At 38.2% G+C, this 27,641-nt stretch overlaps 1 protein-coding gene across 3 annotated transcripts in view; it reads left to right on the forward strand.

The window, feature by feature from the left end:
• Nucleotides 1-2,826: 2,826 nt before the first annotated feature.
• ptpn11b (protein tyrosine phosphatase non-receptor type 11b) overlaps nucleotides 2,827-27,641 on the forward strand; it is a 43,422-nt gene continuing 18,607 nt past the window's right edge. For all 3 annotated transcript variants that reach the window (XR_009676049.1, XM_061058551.1, XM_061058552.1), the window contains exons 1-3: nucleotides 2,827-2,938; nucleotides 18,908-19,030; nucleotides 25,753-25,947. Coding sequence is in view for 2 of the 3 variants with exons in the window: in XM_061058551.1 (XP_060914534.1) it covers nucleotides 2,925-2,938; nucleotides 18,908-19,030; nucleotides 25,753-25,947 (332 nt within the window). In the remaining variant the exon portion in view is untranslated. The remainder of the gene's footprint in view (nucleotides 2,939-18,907; nucleotides 19,031-25,752; nucleotides 25,948-27,641) is intronic.

The following is a 27,641-nucleotide window of genomic DNA, read 5'->3' on the forward strand; positions in this document are numbered from 1 at the left end:
AGCTCTTAATGTGCACGTTGTCGTGGTCATACTCCACTTACAACTCAGCTGTGTCTTACACTCTTTATCAAAGTAAAGACTGTATCTGTCTGCTCACCTATACACACATGTTTCCCTATTGGCTTCTTTGTGGTTTGAAAATCAAATGTAAAGGATTTTTGTTTCCACAATATCATATGTTGATGCATTGCATTGTCTCATCAGATAAATATCCAACTGCTCCAGAACACATCAGCAATCATTTCCCCTAGATATCTCTTAAAATGTGCACTTCTAGTTGATGCTCAGAAGGTTCCCAAGATTTCCAAAGAACCATATAATCCTCCAATAATGATCATGACCTAGTTTTCAGACTTGTTTCCATTATGTTTGGTATCAAGCACTAAATTTGCATTTTGCTATATTCAAATTCCTATTTCAATTCAGCTATTTCTCACACTCAAATCTAAAATTTTTATGTATTTGTCGGCTCTTCTATACATGCAATTTCCCCCTATTGGATTCATTATGATGTTCAAATCAGATGTAAAAATGTGCACTGAATTTATAAAAGGAAAATGTATTTTCTTCAGATTTTTTCTTAAGATGCAGTTTAGTCTTTTTTTAAAAGAGAATAATCCACTTAAGCTGTCAGTACACGCCAACAATAATTTCCCTCAGTTACCTCTTAAAGTGTGCACTTCTGGGTGCAGCACAAAATTTCCCAAGGTGTTCAAGGAACCATAAAATCCCCTTATAATGATAATGACTTTACTTTATAGACTTGTATCAATTAAACTTGATATGAAGCACCAAATGTGTACTTACTAGCTGGATTCAAATTCAGCTGTTACTTAAACCTTTCTTAAAATTTAGGAAAACTTAAAAAGAAAATCAACTCCTTAAGGCATGTGTTTCTTGAAGGCAAATCAAAATGCACTTAAACTGCTTTGCTGCACTTCTTATTAAAAATAATCGCCTCCTGTTATCTCCAAAAATCCATGCCTGAAGTCGGAGGCTCGGAGCACAAGAATCCCAAGGTGTCCCATCCTCTTCAAAAGCGCCCAATAAATGGTAATGACTTTGTTTTTAAGTCCCTCAGTATTGTAACAATCACATTAAGTATGAAACACTTAATGTGCACTTTGTGTTCGTCCAATTCCAATTCAGCCATTTCTCACCCACCTCATCAATTTCCACTAAGTATCGATCAGAGAGTAATGTCCTCCCATTGTGTGACAGGATCATTTTAACTGCCAAGTCCCAACAATAAACCCTATGTTCAAACCTATCTATCCAGCCTGAAGCACGGCACAGCTGGCAGAGAAAATAAAACATCTACTTCAGCAAGATATCCCACAGAGAGAAGAAATTCCCCCTCCATCGCCTCTGTGTTTGTGTGTAAGCTGCAGCAGTGGGTCAAACAGTGGAAAAGCAAATCTATACATGTGAAGCCTGTGAGCTCACAGACAATTGCATAAGCCCATCCATCCCCCAGTAGATTAACCTCTGCTGATAACCACAGGCGGGTGACGTCAATGCTGCTCTGCCTCCATTACTACTCTGCCCCCCTCCCTCCCAATCAGCAACACCATCCTCTGAGCAGGGAGGCTTTCCCATCAGGAGGGTATTACAGTAAAAAAAAAAAAACACTTATCTCTCACAAGACAATAGCAGAGCTTAACATAGCTCAGAAAAAAACTTTGCAGGTTAATTGCATCAAGGGTGAAAAACTATTGCCTTAATGGCTAGCATACTCAATGCACACATGTGTACAGCTGTTTCTGATTTTTTATTTTATTTTGTCTAATTTGTTGTTGATGTTGTTTATGGTCCAGTTTCTTTGTTATTGCATTATCAGCATTATCAATTAAATAAGATTAAGTGAACCCATTAAACTTTTGTAAGCCACATTCAACTGACAAGTCCAGATAAAGTGTGTTGAGATATTTTTTACTCAAAATGAGACAAATGCACTTGCTTTGAGTTTTTTTAGTGTAACAGGAAGTAGATTGTCTGTGTCTTTTTCATGAAATGTTTTAGTTGAGACCCTGTTTACAAATCTGTCCCGTCCAATTGGAGCTGAGAAATTAACAATCTGTTTATATATATTATACAAAAGTTATTAACCTGCACAGACACACAAGAGTTGCAACAGTATTATTAAGATGCTTGATGCATCTTAATAATACTTAGCTACAATAAGTCAAAACAGGACAGGAAAGAAACCTCGTGCAAAATAACAGTGTAAAATAATCACATTAAACATAACTGTGCTGACATTAAATCCAACAAAGTGCATATTATACTTTTTTATCTGAATAAAATACAAACTCAAGGCAAAAACAGGGCGGCACGAGGTCACACTTAAATATGTTTACTTGGATTTCTTGATGTTACATGCTTTTGATAATGTTCATTAAGCATGAATCTTTGTATGTTGTATAGTGGGTTGTGGGTTGTTGTTCTTGTAGGTTAGTTTTGTGATGTTTATATAGCCTAAATATTTTTTTTGTTTTCTGGAAATAAATTAACTTTACTATTGGGAAAATAAATTGTAGTTTGGAGTTAGAAATTAGCACAACCTGAGATTTGTAAAGCTCAACTTGAAGAATGACATTCCTTCAAACAGATATATTAAAAAATAATAATGATTTAAGATGAATATGAATCAGATTATTTGCAGCACACCCAGACAATGTGAATAAAATAATGAATAAATAGTTATTATTGAATATTATACAATTAAAGTGTTTTAAAATGTAGCATCCACCTTACTTCCGCCTGGTCCTAATGCCTTTGTTTTGAAAACCTCGACCGGAAGCCGTGTCAACAGAAATGTGTCGCTGCCTGGACGCGCAGGTTCAACAGATCAGTCTTCACAGCGACTTAGCGGAGGTAAAAGGGAAACGTTTGAGGATCCTTGAACGCTTTCAGAGACTGCTATGACATCTCGCAGGTAGAGTGGATTTTGTTTTGTGTGTTTTGTTTTATAAACTGACATTAAGACACCGTCATAATGAACCGTTTATTTACACTGCGCGTTAACGGACGAGATCCAAACTGAAAACAGACTCAACTTTTCACCTCCAAAGAAAAACTTCAGCCTCACATAATTCATGTTTTCAAAGAAATTACATGTCGTAGTAAGTTTGTCTGGTTAGTTATGTGTTGACAAATTGATAACCGCCTTGTGAGTAATAAAAAGTGAATCTAACGTCACAGTTTATTCATCGAACAAGCTGCTGCGATATAAAATAACAAGACTTAAAAACATAGGTTAAGTTCGTCATTTTGTTATAACAAGTTGCAGTGTTTGCCCAATTATAGTATTATATTGCAGCTAAGTCAGAATATAATATTTTAAATATGAATAGGCTACATCCATACAGGTGCACTGTGGAGTTTTGGTAGAGAAATGTGACATTTGGAGAAATGTACAGATTCTGTGGTTTATGTTCATAACTCAATACTCAAAGTGTCCTCAGAGGAACATTTGGTCCCTGTAACAATGTTTGAAGATAAAATGATATGCAAGAAGGTGAGGGGCCGCTACAGTGAACCCTAACTCTCCTGGTCGCTTTTTAGCTCCTGGGTTTCCTCCTAGTTTCAGGGACCCATTTTTTTTCTTTGAGTAAAGTTTGTGTATTTATTTAGAAAATATATCGTAGTTGTACTTCTCCAACATAGGGCACCTTTAAAGTTAGGCTATATCCAAACACAACACATCAATCCTCAATTAACCTCAATTAACTATCAACAGCTGTGAGCTATTATTTGTCTCTTTTTGTCATTAATTAGTGTTAATCTGAATCCTAACCATATACAAAGTATTGTGGAAAATGGAAAACACGTCTCTAAGGGCACTTAAAGCAAAAGTCATGTTTAAAACACTGAAGCAACATGAGTTGCAGGTCTAAATTGTTGTAATGATCAGCAGCAACAACAACAATACAAGTGTGCATAAGATGAGTAACTCTATCTTATATTAGGCCCAACAAAACACCTCAAATATGTAATACCAATAGAATGTATACTACTACCACATTTTTAAGTTCCTCTATGTTATGCACAGTTTTATAAACAGATACATAGGGCCTGCTCTTCCGTGTTGCACAGTGGTCTACAGTGTGTCCATTCATTCTACCAATAACTCTGTCCTCTTTCTACTTATTATTAACCACATGTAAATCCGTGGACTAGTAATCATTTGTAGGTCTCACTGAAACATTGACCAGATTAGTGTGTGAGGAATTAAGAGCGACAGGAGGCTGTGCCAAACACCATAAACTGTTGTATGCACCAGGAAGAATAATTCATAAAAAATATTTGACAATTTTATAATTTTCTATAAAATAATGAATAGGCTGTGTGGAAAAACGTTTTGTCCTATGTATATGTCTGTGCAAGGTGACCTCAGAAAAGATGACTCCAAAAACCAGCTTGTGTCTTGACCATTATGGATGTTGTGGACATAAGAAAAATGCAAGGTTGGCAGTCAGAGTTTACTGTTAAAACAACTAGTCTACTGGTATATGGGTGGAAAATATAGCCGATATGCTGTATCTGCATGGTTTGGCTTCTCACTGTTTGTTAAATTGCAACGGTGAACTAATAATGTTGTGGTAATAAGGCCATTTCATTAATTGAAGCATAATCCCACTTCACTAAAATAACAGGCACTTATTCGCAGAACAAAGGGTATTAAATTCTGGCGATATTATTTGGCAGTCTTTTTTTTTTCACAATAGAAAATAGCTTTACATGGCTTAGACCTCAGGATATCAAAGAGTTCATGAACATACAGTAATAGCTGCCAGGCTGGCCGGTTCATTTGAGGGAAATTTGATTGTTAACAACACAAAACATAGTATACCTTTTTAATGCCAAGATGCTTCATGGTAAACCCTAAAGCATGGACGTACTAAACACAGCTTGAAGTGGTACTATGTGTGGCTCAGCTTGCATAGACTTTAGAACAAAATCCAAATCATTTTAAACTTGCTGCAGTGGCTGTTAATTCTTCAGACTATTACACGGATGTAAACGAGTTATTGTTTCTATTTAAATCTTTTCCCATATTTAGTTGTAATGGAAACACAGATCATGAGTTTAACCTTACTGTGTGTGTACAGGTAAGTTGGTAGATCATATTGGACAAGCAGAGAGTAGTAAAGTAGAGAGTAGTCCCTCAAACTTTAAAATATGCCTAGTTCGACTTGTTTACACTGTTTGTGGTTCAGATTATTTGAATCAATCTGATTTATTGGGGAAAGCCATTGCATTTTTTTGTGGAGTGTCCCCCAAAGAACAGTAATGGGTAAAAATCTGACTTTCTCCAGACTCTTTATGGCAGACATATGAGTCAGGCAGTCAAGTCTACAAGCTGAGCTACTGCTAGCTTGTGTCCCTGTGCTCAGTTTGATTCAAGATTGGGATTCCTATAAATGAACCATGCCCTTAAAATGGGTGAAAGCACTGAACGTAGCAGTTTCACATCAAAGATTGGTGTCTGTCCAATGCTCCTAGTCAGGGCATTTAAGGGCTGCAAGCTGAGCTGTTGTTAACTCAAACGTTGGATGATTTAAATCCTTAGTTTATTTATATAGTCATTAGCAATGTATTTTTAAACGATTGAATTGCTGAAGTGTTTCGATATCTGGCCTGCAGCTCACTTTGATGATAAACTCTGATAAAGTAACTTTTGAAAGGGAAACAAGATTAAGATGGGATGATTTAGGAGTTTTAGTGATTTTGGCTCAAATGAGGGGAAAAAAGGGTGAAAACATACTTTGAAGTGTCTGACAAAGTCGGAGTTGGATTCAGCCCACATTTGGGAACTTATCTCTAGAATTCTATTTCAAGAAAGTTTCTCCTTCGACATTTTTTGAAGAAGTTTTTTTCTCAGACATTTACAATAAACACTTGTGTGTTGACAGAAAGCCATGCGTTCAGTTGCCCCAGGGGCCGAAGTCAGCAGCAGGCTCAGAGATAGAGGAAAACACAGACAGTTAAAAGTTGTTTTCATCTCTGCCAATTTCCATGGTGTGCCGCCGACTGAAACAAGCAAGACTGTTTCACAGTGGCCTGTTCTGTACTTCCTGAGCTGAAATACCACAGGGGAACAATACTGCTGTGCGTGCCATCATGATGTGACAGACTTGCTCTCCTGTTGATAGTATCATTCATACTCCCCGTTACAGGAAGGCTCTAACTTCAACATACTATGTTGTTAGGGCTGGCTGGAGTTTCCACAAACCTTTATTGTTTTTACAGTTACGATTTGTGACGTAATTTAGTAGTAATAAAGGAACCTCATACAGTCCCTCGTTGTGTTTTTGCCATTAACGTTACAATGACTTCACTTCACTTCACAGCTTCACTTTTCACTGCTGTTCTGCTTTTATTTTCCCAATTGATTCTGTGTAGTGCTACAAACTTTCCACTATTGGAAACCACCTCTGCCCCCCTCCTTTGTTTAAAGAGGAGACCTCATCTGTCACTGGAGCTCATTGGACCAGCTGAGAACAGTGAGTCAGTTTTGTCGATTAGCCGACAGGAAAACAACAGCCCATGTGGAGGAATAAGATAGCACTGCCAACGTTTCCAGGAGTGCTCTCAACCAACTGTTAGTTTTTTTTCCAGATAAATGGTTTGAATTCTTTCATTTGAATCACTCAAAAACAAGCTATTAGAGGACACAAAAGCTCCACATACTCAGGACCTCCAAATATGAGTGTCTTGCAGGTGAATTATTTTAGGGTCAAGTGTTAAAACAGAAAAAGACACTCACTTTTCTTGGTGTTTGAAAAAAATCAGACCTGCACACAAGTTTGATTTAGTCGTGAAAATCCAGGCTCAGGTTAATGCTACCACACATACCTGTGTCATCTGATTAGATAACTGAGTTTTGAATATGAGCCATGCACTCGTCTGACTTCAGTAATCTCACTATCTTTGTTAGAGCAGGATGGTTAAGAGGAACAACAAACTAAAATCTACCATCCTGTAACTTCTGTATGCTGGAAGGTTGATGTCAGTGTATGACAATAGGCAAGTTCTCATAAAGATACAGGGTTGTACGTTAACTTTGTTTGCCCATAGCACTTGTGCTACAGAGGTTGATAGTCTTGTAGCACAAGACAATAACTTGTAGCCTGATATATAAGAAAACCCTGAAATGCTCTAGGCACTTTGTGTTCAGCTCTCAGTACGTTGTAACTGAACCTGTATGGTTTGAAGTTTTATTTCTCTCCTGTAATTTTATTTCCAGACATCTCAGTTGTGTTAAATTGCTATTGCTAAAATCACCATTTCTTGATACGGTGGCTTAATAATAAAAACATTTAAAAGACATAGTAATTAGGGACTTTCATTGTAAAGAGCTGGCCGGTAGGTTGAATTCAACTGACACTGCCAATACTGGAGCTAATTCCAACTAGGGCTGGGCAATATATCAAGTTTTTAAGATATATAGATCTATTTTCAAACAAGATATAGGGTAAAGCAATATCGTTAATATGGATATAGTTTATGTTGCATTAAAATAACGTTACATAGGTGCAAGGTCACCTTTTTCTCATCTCACTGATGATGACTGACTGTCTGTCCCTCTTAACCCTGCTCCTCCCCTCTCTCTCTTTTATTGTATTTAAGGAACATTTTTATTTTATAATATTACTTTTTAAATTCAATTTAAACAGGTAGTTTATTTTTCCATGTGTTTTCACTGTTAATAAAATACATATCGATATATATCGAGTATCGCCATTCAGCTAATCAATATCAAGATATGAGTTTTGGTACATATTGGCCAGCCCTAATTCCAACCCTGACACACAGACACAAACCTACCCCTCTCTCTCACACAAAAAATAAAATAAAACCTCTCTGTCAGTGCGATGAGGTAAAATAATTCTTTGCACTGACCAATGTTCTTGTTGCACAGGCTATGTTGTTCTGTACAGCAGATATACTCTGCCATTAAATTGTATCTGAAGTGTGATTTTTTCTCTTCATTATGGGTGTGCCTTCACCTTCAAGGGTCACAAAGTGTGATCAAAGTTTAGTTTTTATTTTCTGTTTTACAGAACTTTGTTGTGTGTTTGAAAAAAGGCCAGATGTGTCTGTGAAATAACATTGCAGTTATTCATTAACAAATAATCTACAAAGCTACTGTTACTCTGTTTAATAAGTACGGTTTACTCCATGTGAAGATCAAAATTGCTCATGAATACATTGTGACTTTTTTTTGCAGGATTAAATGACTGTGTAACTACCTTTTAAAGCTTTGAATAGTTTTTCAAATCACCATGGTCACATTTTATTGATCAGTAGCTTGGGTACAAGTGCATGCGCGTGCCCAGTGATTGCTTAAGTTGGTCATTTAACTAGTTCTGCTAAGCTGACTGCCTTGGTGCTACCAAGAAGGGAAACATCCAGTGACACAGGGTGTGTGAGATTTGCACCTCATGTAAATACCCCGGATCATCAGCGGGCCTAAAAATATCAGCGACATTACCAAAATCCACACCCCAGGGCTTGTCTGTGACCGATATAACCCCAGCAGAGGCTTTCATACCGTGCTGCGGCTACTAAGAATATCACCTTTTTGTCAGAGGGCCTAGACGAGCGTGCTTTAAATAGCTGACCAGGGCTATATTGAACTTGAGACATTATGTAAGAGGATAGAGTGGTGGCTGGATGCACACTGGGCCTGTTTCCCTTCAACTAGCTCAAGGCCTAACCTGCAGCTCCGTGCTGCCTCTGTCTCTCCTGCAGTACACACAGTTAAATGACAAGACCTGGTTATTTGAAATCTCATTCGCTTTGTCTTTTCTTTTTCTCTCCCACTGCCCAAGGCCAGATGCAGGGAAATGGGGAGCGTGGTGGTTGTCAAAGGGAATCATATTCTTGGAAAGCCCTGAGTCACTCCTGCTCCTGCTGTCATGATCTGAGGTGGAGAGGGAGGGAGAGTGTACTGACGTGGTTGTATTTGAAGTACATTCTGTAAAGTCTTTTTAAAGATTTAAAATTGATACTAACTCAAATGAAGTACTGCAAAGAGAAAGCCTTTCAGTTAGACAATTTATGAAGACCTTTTATTCATTTGTTGACATTCTCTTTTTCATTTCATTTCATTTTTATTTCTACAGCACATGTCAAAACGCAAAACCTTCACAGAATACGATTCACAATTATATCCCAATCCATGTTCGGAAAGGAGCAGGGAGAGAAATAAATCTTATTTTGCCTCACTCAAAGATAAAACAAGAGATATCTAGAAAGTATATCCAATTACATTATTTTATGACAAAAGAAATCTATATCAAGTCTCTGTCTACAAAAAGGAAAAATATTTAGGATCTTTGCCTCTCACTTGACTGTAATTTAGAAACAATTGGATGGCTTACCTGCCTTTCCACCTTAAGACTTGCCTTCCCGTAAGTACTCAGTATAGGTTTTTAGCTCTTCCAAATCAATCTCCCTAGCTAACTTCTCAATAGCCACCAAAGTTTCACCAATTAACCTGAGGGTGTAGCCTGTCAGCTCCCAGACTACATATGAATGCATGGCCTGTGTGCACGTGTGTTTAAAAGTTGCCAGTTTCATCAATGTTACCCACTCTACTTTTGATTTTAAAAGGCTACACATTCATTTTGGGATAACAGTGATATCGCCCAAAAAGATTTTTGCAAAAAGTAATCTGTTTTGATCAAATTAATTTGTACAGAACTTTGCTGTAGCTGTCTATTTAGTGTCTGAACAGCAGTGGATTAACCCTAACCAATCCATTGGTTATTGGATTTGGATAAATTCTTTTGTAACTTATTTGCCCATAGATGCAGCCCTGGTTTTTATCAGTATGCACAGGAAAGCTCCCATAATTCATTTTAAGTGAGGACCAGTGCAACATTAGGGTGCAGACATATCTTGATAGTCCTGCTTTTTTTCATTAGAAATGTTAAACTAGTCTTTTAAAGAAGCTTGTCATGTTCAGATATGTGATTCACATGTTAATAACCATTGAGCATTAGATAGTATGAAGTTAAAAAAAGGTTTCTTATCATGCCGTATGATGATCGCTTGGCAGAGTCACAGTAATAAAAAAACAGGGACTAGCAATAAAGTTTTAAGTGACAGTCAAGTGAGTCAAGTTATTACCATCCGTGCAATTCTGCATCCCTCAGGGTTAATAACACAGTTTGAAATGTATTTTGAAAGGCCACCCTTCGGCCATATGAGGGTTATAACAGAGCAGTCACCACATTAAAGTTCACCATCATTTTATTTAATCAAAAGCAGACATAATGTATGTGTATTTGATATTGAAATACACCAGCAGCCCTGGTTGTTATCAGCATATTTACAGAAACTGGTAAATATGACATAGAACATTGGCATTTCACTGGTTTCCAATAACCAGGTCTGTTTCCAAAAGCTTTTCTCGGTGAGTGAGGTCCTCAAGGTTAATCATTAAACACAGCAGCACGCTGAAAGAGAAAAGGTCAAATACATTGTGTTCTGTGCTTAGACACAGACAGCCAGATGACAAAATAATTGTTGACTTCAAATCTTTAAAAGGCTTCTTGGAAAACCTACCAAGATTTCTGCAGGCAGGATTACATAAGTGACATTTTCAGAGAATGAGTCTGGTAATTAAAGATAAAATGTCTTGTTTGATCAACCTTTTATTAAAAGGACGGTGCTGGAATCAGAGCCAAATCAGACTGTGCAACAAAAAGTGTTAGTCATCAGCAAGAAAGCATCTTATTAAGATGTAAGAGGGACACACTTCTCTTTAATTAAGTAAATGCAGATTTACGGACGTGACATAAATTAGGAGTAACTTTTGAAAGTTTTATAGCAATGGCATACTCAGAAATCTTCTAATGTTATTATAGAGTTTAATGCAAAATAGTGTACAATGAACTTACATTTTCAAAGTGATTTTATTTCAGAGCTTCCAATTATAATATATCTTTGATTGGACTCCTTTTGGGAAAATATTAAGCAAATGCAATGCTCCTGGCCTAAGCTAAGATTTTGGTGAAGGGTAGTATGGCTTCAGGAAATGTGTTGCCTATTTTCTATCATAGTCAGAACATCTATTTAGAAAGCCAGAAGATTGTTACTTGACTGTATCTGCACCAATGTTGAACATTCTCTTTTTACAGTTATTATCCTTCCAGTTGTAAGATACTTGTAAACTTCAACATTAAATTCAATTTTATTTTTTTGAAGTGTTCTGGTTTGACTTTATGTAGTATTTGAGCAGTGTGTTTTCGAGTACTAATACAGTTTAAGTCATCATTTGTCTGCTTTACACAACTTTGTAGTAAATGTTTAAATACAGAACAGCTTATTCTTTTGAACGTTGTTTTTTGGTTGGACATCATGTCCCTCAGTCAATTAGTCTACAGAAAACACTGAGACCATTGGAAGGATTCCCGTTTTATTTTCTACACACATTTACGGTCCAAAGAGGATCGACTATAATCTCCTTGGTGACCTGAATTTCCCTCCAGTGTAACATAAAATTTGATATTTTGTTTTTTATAATTTGTATATGGAATATAGATTTATAGCCATGGCAAGGTAATGATTAACAATTGAATAAAGACCACGTAAAAGTCAAATCTAATGTAAAAAGTGGATAAAATAAAGCGATGCCCCTTGCTTTGTGATAAGATGCAGAATCCAGAGGTTATTGTTAGGTCATAGTAGTTACTCTGCTGTGCTTTTGTTCTCTGCAATTATTTTCCAGCTCATCTGCAAAGCTTCCTTACCCAGCAGTGGAAAATTAATGGCTCTAATGGCATACTGCTGAATTGGCTGGATCGGGGGGGGGGTTTAGCCTTGCAAGGGCTAACTATGATCCGGTGTAACTACGCAATGCACGATTAGGTGTAATCTCCAGGAACAAGCAACACAGCTGTTGCATTTAGCCTCCGACCAGATAGCAGAGACCTTGTCGCTCTCGGAGATTCTGGCACCCTGATCTGGCCCTGGCCCGGTCTGGTCTGTGTTACAGCCAGAGAAAGCTCTGTTAGCTTTAGGATCACAGAAGGGGCTTTGGAGCAGAGCCATCTGACGGCCGCTGTGCTCTAGGGGTACGAGGGAGGAGAGCAGAGGGTGGTTGGACCAGTCTGTCAGCCTGTCACATTCATCCGAGGTGGGAAAGGGTTAGGAGTGGGACGACTGATAGCACTAAAGGGTGCTGGTATCAGGCCTGCTCACGCTCGTCCAAATCCAAGATTAAAAGGCCCCCGCCTCCTTGCTCTCCCCCATGTACTCTCTCTCTCTTACACTCTTACAAAGCAACCCCTGTCATTTCTCTCACTGTCTCTGTCTCACTCAATCTCAGCCAGTAACACTTTTACAAGCAATCCCCCCTCTCTCTCTCCCTTCCGTCTCTATATCTCCCTCACTGCCTCCCTCCCTCTCTTGTGTAACTGTGCCCAGTGCTGGATTACTAAGCTCTGAGGCTGCTGAAGCAAGGGGCTGTGGCAGGCTTCGACCAGAATGGTGAGGTAGGGCAGAAAGGTTCACATTCAATTTTTGAGTATTTTCTGCTTTTGCATAATGCTCACACTTTTTACATCTCCTCCTCTTTCCTGAATAATCCCTTTGATTCTGCATTAGTTGGCTTGATTAAATGCACAGAATAGCGCTAAAGGATAACTAGTGAACTTCTCAGAGCATGCATGTATGGATGTATAGTATTCTCTCAAGAACAGTGTATGTGTATCTGTGTGTGTGTATGTGTTGTGTGTGTCGCTCTGAAGGTGGGAATTTAATGATGTTTGGTAACTAAAGAGTTAGGACTCGGCTCTGCTTGTGTGTGACTTGGTGCCAGGGCATTCAGGGGAATGTGCCTCCCTGGCTCAAACTGTCTGTAAACACCACAGGTGAACAATTGTGCAAAAGTTACTGTTGCTGACTTGCTGTTGTTTAGTGTTTTAAGTGTGGGTCCAGTATTTCTGCCTGCTTGTAGCCCATTTCCATTGTTGAGATTTCTTGAGCGGCAGCAGTGCTGTGATAAGGGATTAGATATGGATTAGTGACATAAGGCATTTTTTGACCCACTGTTATTATTTTTCTGTATGAATCTGTGTGGGATTAAAAGACAGTACAATGAGTAATCTGTCCACCAGCTGACATGCTTGACCTGTCGTGGCTCTTCAGTACAGTAACCTAAATTTGGTGTCATCTTAGGTTGTATTTTAAGGTAAGGCCCGTGAAAATTGAAAACAAGTCCTCGACAAAAAAAACCTGAATTACTGTAACAACAATATTTTTTTCAATATTGTCCATACTTAAACCTGCATCAGTAGTCAGTAATACCAGTGCTACAGTGTTTGGGCACACATACAATTTGACAATGATTTATTAAAAAAAAAGAAGTGCACGGCCTGTCAGCACCTGTGTGTCCAATCAGACTTAAAGTTGTTTGTTTGTACTGACGATGTTTTCTTCGCTCAAGATCCTTGTTTGTGTTGTTCTTACTCTCTGATGTTTGTTGCTTTGGATAAAAGCCTCTGCTAAATGAATTGTAGATTACATTACCTTCACTCCCCCTACTGTCATTTTGGGGGTTTTATAGTTTCAGTATTTAGTAAGACAATAGATGCTATTGTTATGGAAATATATCTGCCGTAGAGCAGCAATGTTGTTGTTCAGAAGACTCAGAGGAGTAAGAGGAGTTGACCAAGAATTAGTGTTGATGCAGTTGACCAACATGACAATCTAACTCTGAGATCACAGTACGCTCTCGAAAGATGCTAAGCTTTAAAGGCACGCCAATCAGTGATGCTATGATGTAGTTAGTTGCCAGCCTGAAACCATTGAAAATTGTATTTTCATAAAAATTATCATTCTGGTCAAAATCCAAATAAAGAAATAAATTAACATGAGCTTTAGCGAAGCCTTTAGTTACGTGTTATTGTTCAAATTGTATCATCCCATTTCTTGCTCCCATAAAACTTCCAGTTATTGATTTTGGTCCAGTCATAAGTCTCTGCTTATAAAGTTTTTGATTTGATCCATCATTTAATAAATTAAGTTTCAGTATCTACTGATATGAAATTAACTTGGTGGGATTTACAAAATATCAATAGTTTCTCATGGCTTCTTTGTTGATCTATGCCAAAGACCCTCTGCATGCAGCAGCAGCATTGTCCAGTATAAACGCAGAATAAAAACAACCATAGCTACAACCTTCAAATGTTGACAAAGGAAAGGCTTCAGTCTTAATGTCGGTTAATGCAACAACACATTTTTTTTTTGCAGACACAAACTCCGTAAGAGTTTCCATTCGAGTAGGCGGCCCGTGTAAAACAATGCAGACAGTAATTTCTTTGTTTTCTGTTTTCTTTTCCTTGTCATTATACTCAACGCCAAAACTCAAATGTCCCAACACCACTGATTTGAATGATGGCGGTGCTTCCTCACACTGCTGCCTCTCCTCACTTGTATGTAAAAGTGTAAAAGTTACATTTAAAAGTAACGTGTTAAATCTGACACCAGTGTAGTCATCTTGCCACAACGTAAGCGCATACTGATCAAATATTTACTTGGTGGAAGGGGTTTCCTTATCCCAGCAAATTGGTCTCTCACAGGCACACACAAACAGAAGATTAGATTTCATTTCAGCGAGCACATTGACACTGCATCTATTTTTCTGTTTCACATTGTCCGCAAACAATCTTGAATTGTAGCCATAACCTTTAAGAGTCAGTTGTGTGTTTTTTTTTTTTTTTTATGTTTTAGGGATAATGTTCTCTTTGAGATTTTGGGATAATACTTGAAAATTTCCCTCCAGACCTTCAAGAAATTTCCTGTATGCCTACAAATCTCTACCAAGCTCAACCCTCCAACCTCACTGCCAGACTTTAGATATATTTCTAATGTCACGGGAGGGCAATGTCTCTGACATGTTTTAATGACTAATCCCCTTGTAACCGGTTATTTGTCAAGTTCCTCCTATAATCTACTCCCTCTGCCTGTGGTATGAGAGAAAGCACAGCAGACTGGTTTCCCCCCCTCCCCCTCGCTGAGGATAAGAGGGTCAGGTGCAGTCTGGGTCAGATGTCTGCGCTGTTCTACAGTGAGACCTCTACAGCAAGCTGCTCCAGTCCAGGTTTTCTGCTTTAGGGTTGCATTAATCAGTCAAGACTCTCTATTCATGCAAGCTGGACTGATATTTGTATTTGGATCAAGCAGATTTGGGGATTTTATTTAATACTGGACTAGTCCTGTGGTTAACCTCCAACAACAGAAAATAATCCATGACCGAAATGGGTAGGTTGTAGTATCTCTGCGATGGTCTTATTACAATATTCATCATGTATTATTCGTCCCTGTTCAAACCTTATCACACATTTAGTGTTATTTATAATTCCCCTGCAGTATCTGTCTCTTGTTTCATCTGTCTCTCTTTCCACTCTTCTCAAGTTTCCTCTCTGTGATAATCCAAACAGGATGAGCAGCTTTGTGCTTGACAGGCACTGGGTGTTGCTTTAATTCATCAGTTGAATGCAACATTTTGTTAGTTTTTTATCTCCCAAGAACCTACATCAGACAAATACATTTTGCGCCCCCAAACGATTTAAGCCTATTTAATTTAGTCAAGTAAATTTATTTCTCAGTTTATTTGATCTGAATAGTTGATGGAGAATTTCCATTCCTTTTTAACCTTGGCCCTATTTTTTTGCTCCCTTTAAAGGCACCACCCTGACGCCATTGACAAAAACAATAATTTTACCTTGCAGAACACAGGAGGTGTTATTTATCATTTAGGTGGATTATTAATGTGTGACAGAGGTGTTTAAATGGCTTTTCAGAGTCAACACATTTTGAACATTGTGTAAAAAAAAAAGATTAATCAAGGGAGCAGTTGACAAATGACTCCTGTGTTCTGGAAAAGAAAATCACTGGTTTTGTTGACAGAGTCTGGTGGCCATGGAGAGAACAATATAAGTACTTTGGTGTCAGACAAAGCAAATTACTCCTCAAAAACGGTCTCTCTTTTCAGGATTACATTCTGTAATGTCACTTGACACTTTGTATAACCATCTGAGCCAGTCAGTTAAGAAAACAAGCAATTATAGTCACATACTTTGATATGGCATGTTTGCCGTGGCTGATTACAGCTAGTTTTTTTGCCTCAAACTACAGCATTTACTTGAGTAACTCAAAATGTCCTTTGTACTTACTTTTGTTTAAAAATATTTTTGCATTGAGGTCTGGATCTAAAACTGGAATCCCCCTGAATGTCGAAAGGCCAGACACTGACATTAACTTGAACTGTTAATAGTAAGAATTAGAAAAGATATCCTTGTTTCACAGTGATTATAATTCAGATGTTTTAGGGCTGGGGGATACAGCCTATAAATAAAATCTTGTTTTTTTCACAACAAACTCCATTTCTGATTTTAATAGATTTTTTTTCTTCAAAAAGAATAATTACAAATGACAAAGAAAAGACAAAAAAAACAAGTTTTTATTTTATTTTATCAATAAAATGTAACGAAAGCAAACTGAACTTGCCTTCGAGGATAAATAAAGTAACCTGAATTTCTCTTTAGGGGTAAAAGCGCAAGCTGTAAACTAAAGTGCAATGTGTAGTGTCAGGATACAGCAAAAATAAATATGAAGCAGAGCAACTTCAGCAAAATATTGTACATGCAGCAGGTTTTATGAGTTATAAAGAAATCAAGCATTGAAAGCATTGCGTCACATTCTGCACGTTAAGATTGGCCACAACAGTATTCTGGTTTAAATGTGCCATTCTGAGGTGACACAAGATCTGCTGAGCTGACACATGAGTCTTATTTTTATCTCACTGTCATGAGTTTGTGTCATCCAGTATACAAAAACAGAAACGCCTTAATACTCAAACCACTGTTAAATTTCAGATAGTATCTTCTCAGCATGGGCTTCATGAAGGCACTCTTGTGTCACCCCCTGCCTGCTCCTTGCTGGGTTATATTAATAAATAAATAAGCCTTTGTAATATCCTGGGGTGGTGTTGAAAAGCTACACTTTAGGACGTGATGTTCAAGAGTTCAATGACTCATTTAGTCCACATATCAATGTCAAAAAGACGGATTTTCCATTCTTGTTGAATCACTGACATATAACTAAATTTTTCTTTTAGACAATGGCTGCACATATTAAAGGTTATCTTTATTATTTGGGTAATGTGGGGGCTTTTGATTTCCATTACTCAGAACTAACAAATGAATAAATAGGCAAAGAATACAGCCTGTTGGAAACATTGAATAACAACTTAGAGTCTAATTATGTGTTTCAAAAAGTGAATCATCCTAATGAAAAGAGCTTAGAGAGTGCATGACTCTTCTCAAGGTAATAATTCACTGATTCTGTTCTGTCTGGTTTATAACCTACAATGATAGATTGGTATTTTGCAGCTTTTTAAGATTTTTAACTTAAACATTTTGCCAGGTATACGTCTCTGGCCCTTTTAAAATCACAAAGTTCAAGCAGACAGTTCCTGTCCACTCATAATAAGACTTCACTGTGTCGACAGATAGTACAAATAGCATTGTATTAAAGTGTTCTTTCAGCCACCCAAACAAAATAAGACAACCCCATATTCCTGAACCCCTTGCTCCTGAACCATACTTTTGTGTCACCACTGACTAGGCAACGCACTACTGACTGTATTTTCATTTTATGTCAGTTTAGTCAAACGCCATTCCTTGACACACACATGGGGCCCTGGAGCTAATGGTGCATTGGATTAGCCAGCAGTGGCACACAGTAGTTAGGGAGGTTTAACCCAATGATCCCTGCTTAAACATGAGCTCTTAATCCACGCAGCTGACATTCAGCCATTCACTTCAACACTGCAGTGGAACCAACCTACTCACTGCTTCTTGGAGATTAGCAGAGTACTCTACTTGTTCAACACATTTTTCTTTCTCAGCACTAAGCATGCAAGTGTGAGGACAGATGTACTGGTTTTGTGTATTAATGATGATTGTGATTTGGTTTGGATAAGTGACAAACACGCTGATAAGAGTGCACAACCCTGATAGTTGGTCAACCTACCTGAGAAGTTTATTGGATAAATATTTGCATGCAGTGTTTTGCAACAGAGGAAGTAACATGTAATCATTAGCTCTGGCTTGACAGTACTGTAAACCTTGATGTCCTTCTCTTTAAAACCAGGACAGGACATACAGTTTGTATTCACTCTGGGAACATATTCTGAAGAATAAGAGGATGAATATGATGGGATATAAATTGTAGTTATAGAAATTGCTCAATTTAGCTCTAACTTTTTAGTAATGGGCTTTCTACTGTGTTTATAAGGCCAAGTAAATTAAGAAGAAAACAGATATTTGAAACTAGTCGGCTGATATAATGCAAGCATCGTTTTCATCTTCATTTTTATATACGAAAATGAAGAACTTTGCACAAAACATGATGGATTGTACTTAACAAAAAATAGACGAGGATACCTCTTATTAAGTAAATAAAATTGAATCCAGGGACCTACATTTTGACCAATTGGCAGCTGTGTCTTAATCACAAACTAAAACTTTGCACAGCTGAAAAACTTGATCGATTAGTGAGTAACGCTTGCCAGAGTCTGAAATAATGCTATTTTTAGCAAAAGCTGTGAGGTGTTGATCTGTGCTTTTTTCTCCTTCCTTGTTCTACATATACTGTTACTTAAATAATGCTTGTACTTCTTGTGATATTATTAGTGTTATGTTTGGTATTTGCAAAACGACTTGAGTTTAGGACATCTTGTTGTAGTAGGGCCTTTTTTGTCTCCCTAGCAAAGGAAGCTGGTGGGTGATAGGACACAGACTGGGTAGTTTTAACATCAACACATCAATTCACAAATCACATTGGTGTTTAATAGCCAATCTTGTGTCCCCTTTGTGATTAGGTGGTTCCACCCCAACATCACCGGAATCGAGGCAGAGCAGCTCCTGTTGACGCGGGGCGTCCACGGCAGTTTCCTGGCCCGACCAAGCAAGAGCAACCCGGGGGATTTTACCCTCTCTGTGAGGTGAGTCCTCGCCTACACATCCCTCACTTTTTGTCTATCGTTTTTGTTGCTCCACATGAGCTTTTCTGTTTAACTTCACTATTTTCCCCATTTCAAAGTTCAGTCCTGAGAACAAGCAATGCTCTGTTGGGTTACTTTAACGGTTACTTCACTGAAAGGGTGATACAGAGTCAAGTGGGTCCCTCTCTGAAATCATTACTATGACATTTAAGTTTCTATGTTGGCAAGTGTTCCAGCTCACGATTTAAGGGGTCCAACTGTATAAGCCTATAGACCTAAAGAAATACGTACAAACAAAAAGCCAGGCACTTAACAAGTGCTGAGCAATATGGCAAAGTATTGATCATATGAATTTTTTCTAATTGACCAATCAGATAAACAAAGTGATATATATTTTGGTAATGCTGCCAGTTTAAAGTGAGTGCTGATAATGATGGTATCCTGAAGGTAACACAAGGTTATCAATGTAATTTTCCAATTAAAAAAAGTGGAATGAAATACATTTTTCTTGTTTGAAAAGATCTCAGAATAAAGCCATTTCACTTAAAAAAAAAAAAAAAAAAAAAAAAAAAAAGCTGTGCTTAGCCAACAACAACATTTAAAAGGACACGATTATTTATTCATTAGTCACAAGGTTTATGAAGTTACTTTCAGAGGCCTCCTCGTAAGAATTTGTGTCTTTCTGACTCTGTTCTGCATGTGCGGGGCTTCTGCTTAGGAAGGGACTCTGGATTCTCCTGATGGTGAACTTTTCAACTAAAGTCAAACCAGAACAGCCACAACTTATTTAAAGACTTGATAACTGACTTCATCTTTTTCACATTATGATTCATGGTTGGAGTGTGTGAAAACTAGTTTTATAGAGAACAATGAAATAAATGGACAGTTACACAATGTATTACACAACAGAAATAGTGACAACAGCTAGTTAGGCTGCAGGTTTTCCATTTTAATCTGAATTAAATAAGGAGCACATGCCAACATCCCACTGCAAAGCATTGTTTGAGTAGCAGAAGTCGTGAAAACGACCTCAAAGGATGGGGTTAATGTTCGCAAAAATTACAGATAGGGGTCAATTTTATGCAACTTCCATTCCTGAGGGTAAGGAAGACGAACACCGAGTGACGAAAATGTTGATTGAATAAGTGCCTTTTAAACAGACGTTGTTTTGTGTGAGGGTTTCTACGAAAGTGTTTGATGGAATGTGTGTGATCTGATACTATTATGACACAAACTGTCCTGAAAATCCATATTTGGGACATTTGGATCTTAAACGATTTTGAAAATTTGACCTGTGAGACCCTGCCAATGACGAAAATTAAGGACAGATTTAACAGTTTTGTTCTTAAAGTGTGTGTTGTCTAATGAGATGACCAACTCAGCATACCACACACTAACAGATTACCATAATTCACCAACAACCAGAGTCTCAAAACTCTTAATTATAAGAGGTAAGAGTAAACAAACATGTTGGATTGTGAGTTGTTTTCCAGGACACATTGTATAAACACTTGTGTTGTTGCCAAAAATCAACAAGTTGGTCCTCCATCTCTGACGTCCATCTAGCTTTAAGCATTGCTTTTGCTGTTGCCACCTTTACTGTTAGTTGTGCTTCCAGCTTCAGTCCAGTCAGCTTGCTTCTTGATTGACTATTGTACCGTTCCACGTGACAGTCCACAGAGTTCATGCTCGGCTGTCCTCTGTGTTCTCCCCGCACAATTTGGTTTCTTATCGATTTGAAATTGGTGCGGCCCCGATCATCTTTTAAACAGATCTGGGATGGTAAAATCCCTCTTAACACACCTCACAACACAGGAAGATCTGGCAAGATAATCTTTGGCACTATCAGATAATCAGCCCTTTGCTGACTTTAGTTGGAAGAGGGGAACCAGGCCCCAAATCAGTCTGATTATCTTGTAGTGTGTACCCCCCTTAAGGTGAGTCAGACAAGCAGCCGATTTTTAACACCCTGAGAAACCACAGTAATGCCCTAAAACAGTTATCTTGATCTCTTTATTGAAATTTCTTGGAAGGAGGACTCAGCAGGACATGTTGTGCTCACAGAGAGCAGGGGGAAAACTGAGACAAAGAAGAGAGAGTTTATAGAGTGGCTCTTCCTTGGCAACGGAAGCTTTTAAGAGATACATCAGTCGGCCAAGCGCCTGGAACGAGGCCCAAAAGCATTTGTTTCTGTGTGACTGCAGCTGAAGCTGGCATGTTTGCATGGGTAGATAGTGTGTGTGTGTGTCTGAGAGAGAGATGCACACAGAGAGATACTGTAGAGAAAAATCTAAAGCAGGAAAGGGAAACAGACATGCAGTAGCTTTAAATAATGTTAAAGAGTGTTAAGGGTTTGACCTTCACTTGCTGTGGTTTTGTGTGTGTGTGTGTGTGTGTATGTGTGTGTGGGTGAGCAAATTTGGTACAGAGAGTCATAAATAACACACGCCACAGGAAGGCTGGTGGGAGGGAGTTGTAGCCACAGTTTGTGGTCTTGACAGACTTAAACATACATACACACTCTGAGGTCAAGTGGTCACTGTGCAGAGGCTCAGCACCTGCTAGAGAAGGTAAATCACATTGATTTCTTACTCTTACATGATTAAATGTACCTTTGCTGAATTACTTAACTCAGGGCCCAAACATGTGAACAAACACCACATTGTTTATGGAAATAATGAGTCACTTTGGCTAACTTTTTACTGATTATGGATGGATTAATCAGATCGTCAGACAGCAACACTTTAGACTGCTGTTTTATGCATCATGTTTGAGTTATACAACAAAGTACACCCCACTTTACATTTTAAGACACATTTGTTGACAAAAAGTATTAAAGGAGCAATTTAAGATGTGTACTAAATTAAATGATGAAATGACCTTACTGTATGATCAGACATTAACAAAACATGTCATGTTGAAGTGCTGTCTTCTCTGACAACAATGCAGCAGCCAGTATGTCCTTCTAAATTTCCAGTCTTGAATGGTCTGTTTTTGTTATGACCAGACAAGGTAGTCAGTTTTTAGGGAACCCCACACGGCCGATTTGGATGCCCCTCATTTTGCCAGATGTGAGACCAGTTATCACGGCAAACCAACAGGTGTTGTAGCGATGGAAGCAGGCACGTGAGCTGGTTCAGATAGAACTGATTCTACTCGACCTTAATAGCCTCAGCGTTTCTGTAATAAGCACCAGGAGCAGAAACATGGTCAAACTAGGATCAATATTGGAGATGCTTTTAAAACAATGGAGAGAGGTTAGAACGCAGAAAGGTTTACAGACCGATGCAGAGCTGGATAAACACTGAAGCTTCAGTGTCCACAAATCGCATGCGCATGGACTCTAGGGAATAGGGGACAGGGGAGATAACTATCTCCAATTCTTTTTTAATTTGGACTGCAGTACCCATTTTAAGTGCTATATGTCAGAGTTACTTATTAATCATTTTAGAAGTTGTCAATTACTGTACAGTATATGAACCGTGGAAGTTTTGGCATCCTCTCACAGCTGAAGAGCGTTTGAGAGAAACAGACTGTCAACTTAAAAATGGTTTATTTAGGGTTTTTCTGTAATTATTATTACCTGGGTAGGTTTGTTTGGAGAGAAGGAGACGTCAACTCTGGTGAACCCTCTTCGACCAATGAGTTTTAAGAAATAAACACTAAATAAATATTTAAGCACAAAAAGTTATTTATGTTATGTAAGAAATTATAGATATAAAAAGTCTAAAAATGTAAGTAATTACATTGCAGACGATTCTTGAACTTTCTACATTGACACTTATTGTACTGAGTTAAATAAAGTCTGTCAAATGTAGAAAAATAATAGAATGTAGTGAAGATAAGTACATAATTATCCTCTATCTACAGAAGCTATTCTTAGCTAGCATATCATACTACCTAATGCAATCTCCATTTCTCTTCCTATATACACAAACGCACACACTCATGCACACACGGGCACAAAGTATCTTATCAGAGCAGAGGCTAATTAGCCAGTCATTAGCCAGGTTTCATCTTACCCGGGCCTTTATCTACAGGAAAGTCATAGGCAATGTTGAGATTGTAATGGACGCTGAGGGAGTCCATTGCTCCTCTCTCTCTGTCTTATCTTCCTCTCTCCGACTCTCCTCCTCTTATCTCCACCCCGTCTCTTCTTCTCTGGCCCACGAGGTGAACAGCAGAAGCAGTGGTCTAACAGATCTGCTGCTCTAAAGCCTGAGCTGCTAATGAGAGCTTTTTGAGGGTTTTGAAAATTGTAATCAATTCGGAGTTTCACAAAGCTCAAAGAGAGAGAAAGAGAAAGTTTTACAAAGAAAAAGTTTTCATCCTAATTTATAGTCCAACTCCATAAGGAGAGCAGTCTGGTCAAGTTTTCTCATTTTTCATGCTCTTTAGAAACTCTAAATACCCTGAGGAAGAATTTTAAGGGCAATCTTTAGAGAGAATTTTGCTGAGCAAATTACCTCAGAGAGCATTTTCTCAGGCCTCTGCAAGCCTGGGTTTACTTAGATGTGTTTCCACTTCAGCCAGGCTATTTATAGGTTTACACAGTCTATTGAAAGAACACTGTTATTGTGGATATCAAGCCGATCAATGAATCTTGAATGTATTGAACTAAATAAGTCTTTGACTTTTCATTTCCAACCTATTTCTAAAGTTTTCTTTAAGCTGTGTTTGTTGTTGCCGTCAGAAATCTGACCTTCAACATCATGACAGCTCATTTGAACTACCTCAGTTAGGAGTGACAGCAGGTGTGTCCTGATCTGCAAAAACTGGTGAGATTGATGATGGGAAAACCGGCACTGAACTTTCAATGACGAAAAAGGAAACACTATCTTCCTCTCATAAGTATGTACTGTATTTAAGTTTTCTGCTATTACCTCTTGCATTATACATACAGATATAGATGAAGAATGAAGCAGACTCTCTTATATTGGTAAGCTGGTCACAAGAATAACTCAGCAGCTGGGCTGTTGTGCCTAATAGTATTTCTAAAAGCATTGGCTCAGTTATCACTAAAAGTTGTAAGTAAGAGTTGTGAGAATTTATTTTTTAATTTCACAAAATCATGTGAGAAAAAAACAGAAATCAAGTGAAATATTTTTTTATGTTTTAAAAAGTGATTTCAATCGTCGAGCAAACATGATGCTGTCGACCTTTTAGTGTTTCGGTACTGACGATATCAATACTTAAAAAATATCCCAAGCTGTTTCAGAGCGGCCATGTGTGACTCATTCCACAGTTAATGGTCTTAAACTCTGAGAGAAAAGGGGCTTTGGCCCGACAGTTGAGGAGGGCCCTTTAACGGGGCCAAAGACCTGTGGCACCCGGCCAACATCCACTTATACAGCCATAAAGCAATTACCCGGAAATACTGGGAAAGAGGGATGCAGGGAAAGAGAGTGATGGATTATCGGACAGATGAATACAAGAACAAAAGGGGGAGGATTTACAGTATGAGTGCGAGGATGGAAAGAATGGAGAAACAAGAATGTGAAATTAGTGAGGACAACAAGAAAAGTGATGGAGGTAATAGGATTTGAGCCATTAGATGTGACCATTAGCTTGTAATCAGTTTGCAGGGGAAGAGAGGGAGACTACTGTAGCTCAACCCGCAGATCAGACTGCACTGACTGCCTTGCTACCTCCCCTGTGGTTCACAAAACTCAGTTGTATATTTGTGTGTGTCATATTTAATAGGTTTACTGGATTTTTTCTTTTGTTTATTTTTGCTGGAGAAACATGTCGGATGAAGTTACTGGAGATGGAAAATTGGAAAACAAGTAGATTTGGTACTCGGGCTCTTGAGCTGCTTCTTCACTTGCTTGCAGACAGATATCAGAGTTGAACTATATGTGCGTGTGTGTGCGCTATTCAGTGTTTTTCCAGACTTGTATACACCGATTCAAAGCAGACAGAGGACTTTGGATATGCAAAGTGGTACCAAATGTTTTCTGGCTTATCAGTCTTTGAGCTGGGCAGCTGCTTTTGCAAAGCAGCTTCCCCCCCAAATACATGAGATATGAAAACTACAATGTATTAAAAAGGGGGATGATCCCTTGTGAGAAGATTTATGTTTGTATGCAAATGGCAGTTAAAGTGAAAAACACTGTTTGATAAAACTCCTTAGTATTTTCAAACCTGTGTCGTGGGGTTTTCTGGCAATTTTCTTTGCTGTAATAGGTTGTGGCTTATTTTTTTTACTCCAGTGTTGACACAAATAGTCAAAGCTTTTTTATGAATATTAAATATCATACACTCTTCATTCAGTTTTATTTGTTCAGCTTTTTATTCTAAGTCTCAGTGTGCAGAGATAATGATCACCGACAGAATAAGGCAGATTGGTGTGGGAAATAAATGAACAGGAAAAAAAAAAGAGTTCACCACAACGTGTTGGTAAGAAAATATCTAAATATGGGAACAGATGGCTTGATAAGCTGGAAAATGTTATGGTGTACATGCATTAATGCTCTGTGAGTGAGTGTGGGCGAGAAAGTGTGTACAGTCTTGAATAAAGTATGAGCTTATACTGGATGAACATGTGTGTGGGTGGCTGTTAGTGTTCACAGTTTGAATATCTGCAGGGTGCAAGTGTTCAAGAGAAAAATAACACCAAAAGAAAAAAGGCTAGTTGCTTTTTTTGACTGTGATCCTTTCTGTTATATGAATGATAACTAACCTAGTGATACAATTAACGTTCTGTGTTTTTTCACACTCAGGCGGTATGATGAGGTGACCCACATTAAGATACAGAACTCAGGCGACTACTACGACCTGTATGGAGGTGAGAAGTTTGCCACCCTGGCTGAGCTGGTGCAGTATTACACCGAGCAACAGGATCTCCTGCGCGAGAGGAACGGCCATGTCATCGAGCTCAAGTACCCACTCAACTGCAAGGACCCCACCTCCGAAAGGTGCGGACAAAGTCGCACACTACACCCACACCACACAAACAAAAAAAGATGACATTTGCATACAGCTTCTATATGGACAACTTCAGGCAGAGAGACACAAATATACGTAAAGTTTAGCTAAGGTTGGCTCCATATGTTGCTAAACTCATTAAAACTGCTTGAATTTTCTCCCTGACCACAGACGGTTATTTGAATTCTTACAGCGTCTGGGCTGTCAGACTGTTAAGCCTCATCCTGCCATGAGAAGCAGCTAAACCACCTGAGGATGTTATTAGTCTAGATTTCTCTGCAGCTACAGTATCCTGTAGTGGACTTAATGCTGTTTCTGAGGCATTTTCACCCTGCAGAGGACAACATACTCTGCAAGATATTTTTTCAAATTATTTTAAAGCATGAGAATTTTAACAAATAATAATATGCATATAAATTCTGCTTTTCCAGCATATTGATCCTCAAGGGGAAATTTTAATCTCACTGAAGAGTTACAATTCAAGTCTGCATGGGATCACTACTTATGTCAGAGCTTTATGTGTACTGTGGTGGGTAATATAGAACCAACTTTTTAGTCCTAACACTAGTTAATAATTCAGAAGGTTATTTGTCGTCAATGTAACAGAAAGTGAGGTCAGATCTCCCTAGAGTCATGAAAGGATTTCTTTGAACCTTCAACATGGATTTGGATGATACATTTTTTGAAAATTAAAGGTTATCAAATCTGCTTTAATAAATTCTACCATATATATTTTTTTGTTCTTAAATAATGAATTAGCATTAAAGGACATTTTATGGTTAATGTACATTTGTGCTGGGTTTGGGTCTCCAACAGCGCAATCAAACATCCAGTTTGTTTTTCCATTACAGATTTCTCTGGCTTACATAACTGTTATATTTAAGGGAATGAAAGTACTCAACAACAAAAAATCATTCCACGGCAACGATAAAATTGTCATATCTGTAATGGCGGCTCTGTCATGGCGGCTCTGTCATGGTGGCTCTGTCATGGCGGCAGCCACGACAAGTCCCGCTACAAGTATAAAATTCAGATTTTAAACTCTTGGAAATATTTAAGGTAATGTAATTTCTCAACAGCAAAAAGTATATAACTTAAGTTAAGTCAGTTTTTATTCATTTTGATATTTTAGTGTAAAAATTCAACATATTGTACGTTTAAAAACTTCATTTAATGATTTAAATAGGATTTTCAATAGTTTACGACCGGTAAGTAGGACCCGGTGCACGTGTTGACGCTGTGGTAGAGAGTGTACATTATTTTGTCTTAATACACACACACACACACACACACACACACACACACACACACACACACACACACACACACACACACACACACACACACACACACACACACACACACACATATATATAAACATATATTCAGATGCATTTCTTATCCACTTGCATAAATAGTTGTATATTCCCAAATGCAACTTGAAACAAGCTTAGTGGGCGGTGTTGCTGTTTTTGTTTATGTGCACCAAGTATCTACATGTAACGCTCTCCAGAGAGTACGCACAGGTTTCAAACAGCCATACACTTTATCACACCTACACACATCGCTGAAATGGGAGACAAGAGCCCCTGCCAGGAATCCATGCATGCACTCACACGCATACAGGAAGCATTTTGGAGAGCTACATGCTCATAAAATTCTGATGTTTAAATAATCACTTTCC

This window comes from Labrus mixtus, chromosome 15 (assembly GCF_963584025.1).
Source record: "Labrus mixtus chromosome 15, fLabMix1.1, whole genome shotgun sequence".
Lineage (NCBI taxonomy): Eukaryota > Metazoa > Chordata > Actinopteri > Labriformes > Labridae > Labrus > Labrus mixtus.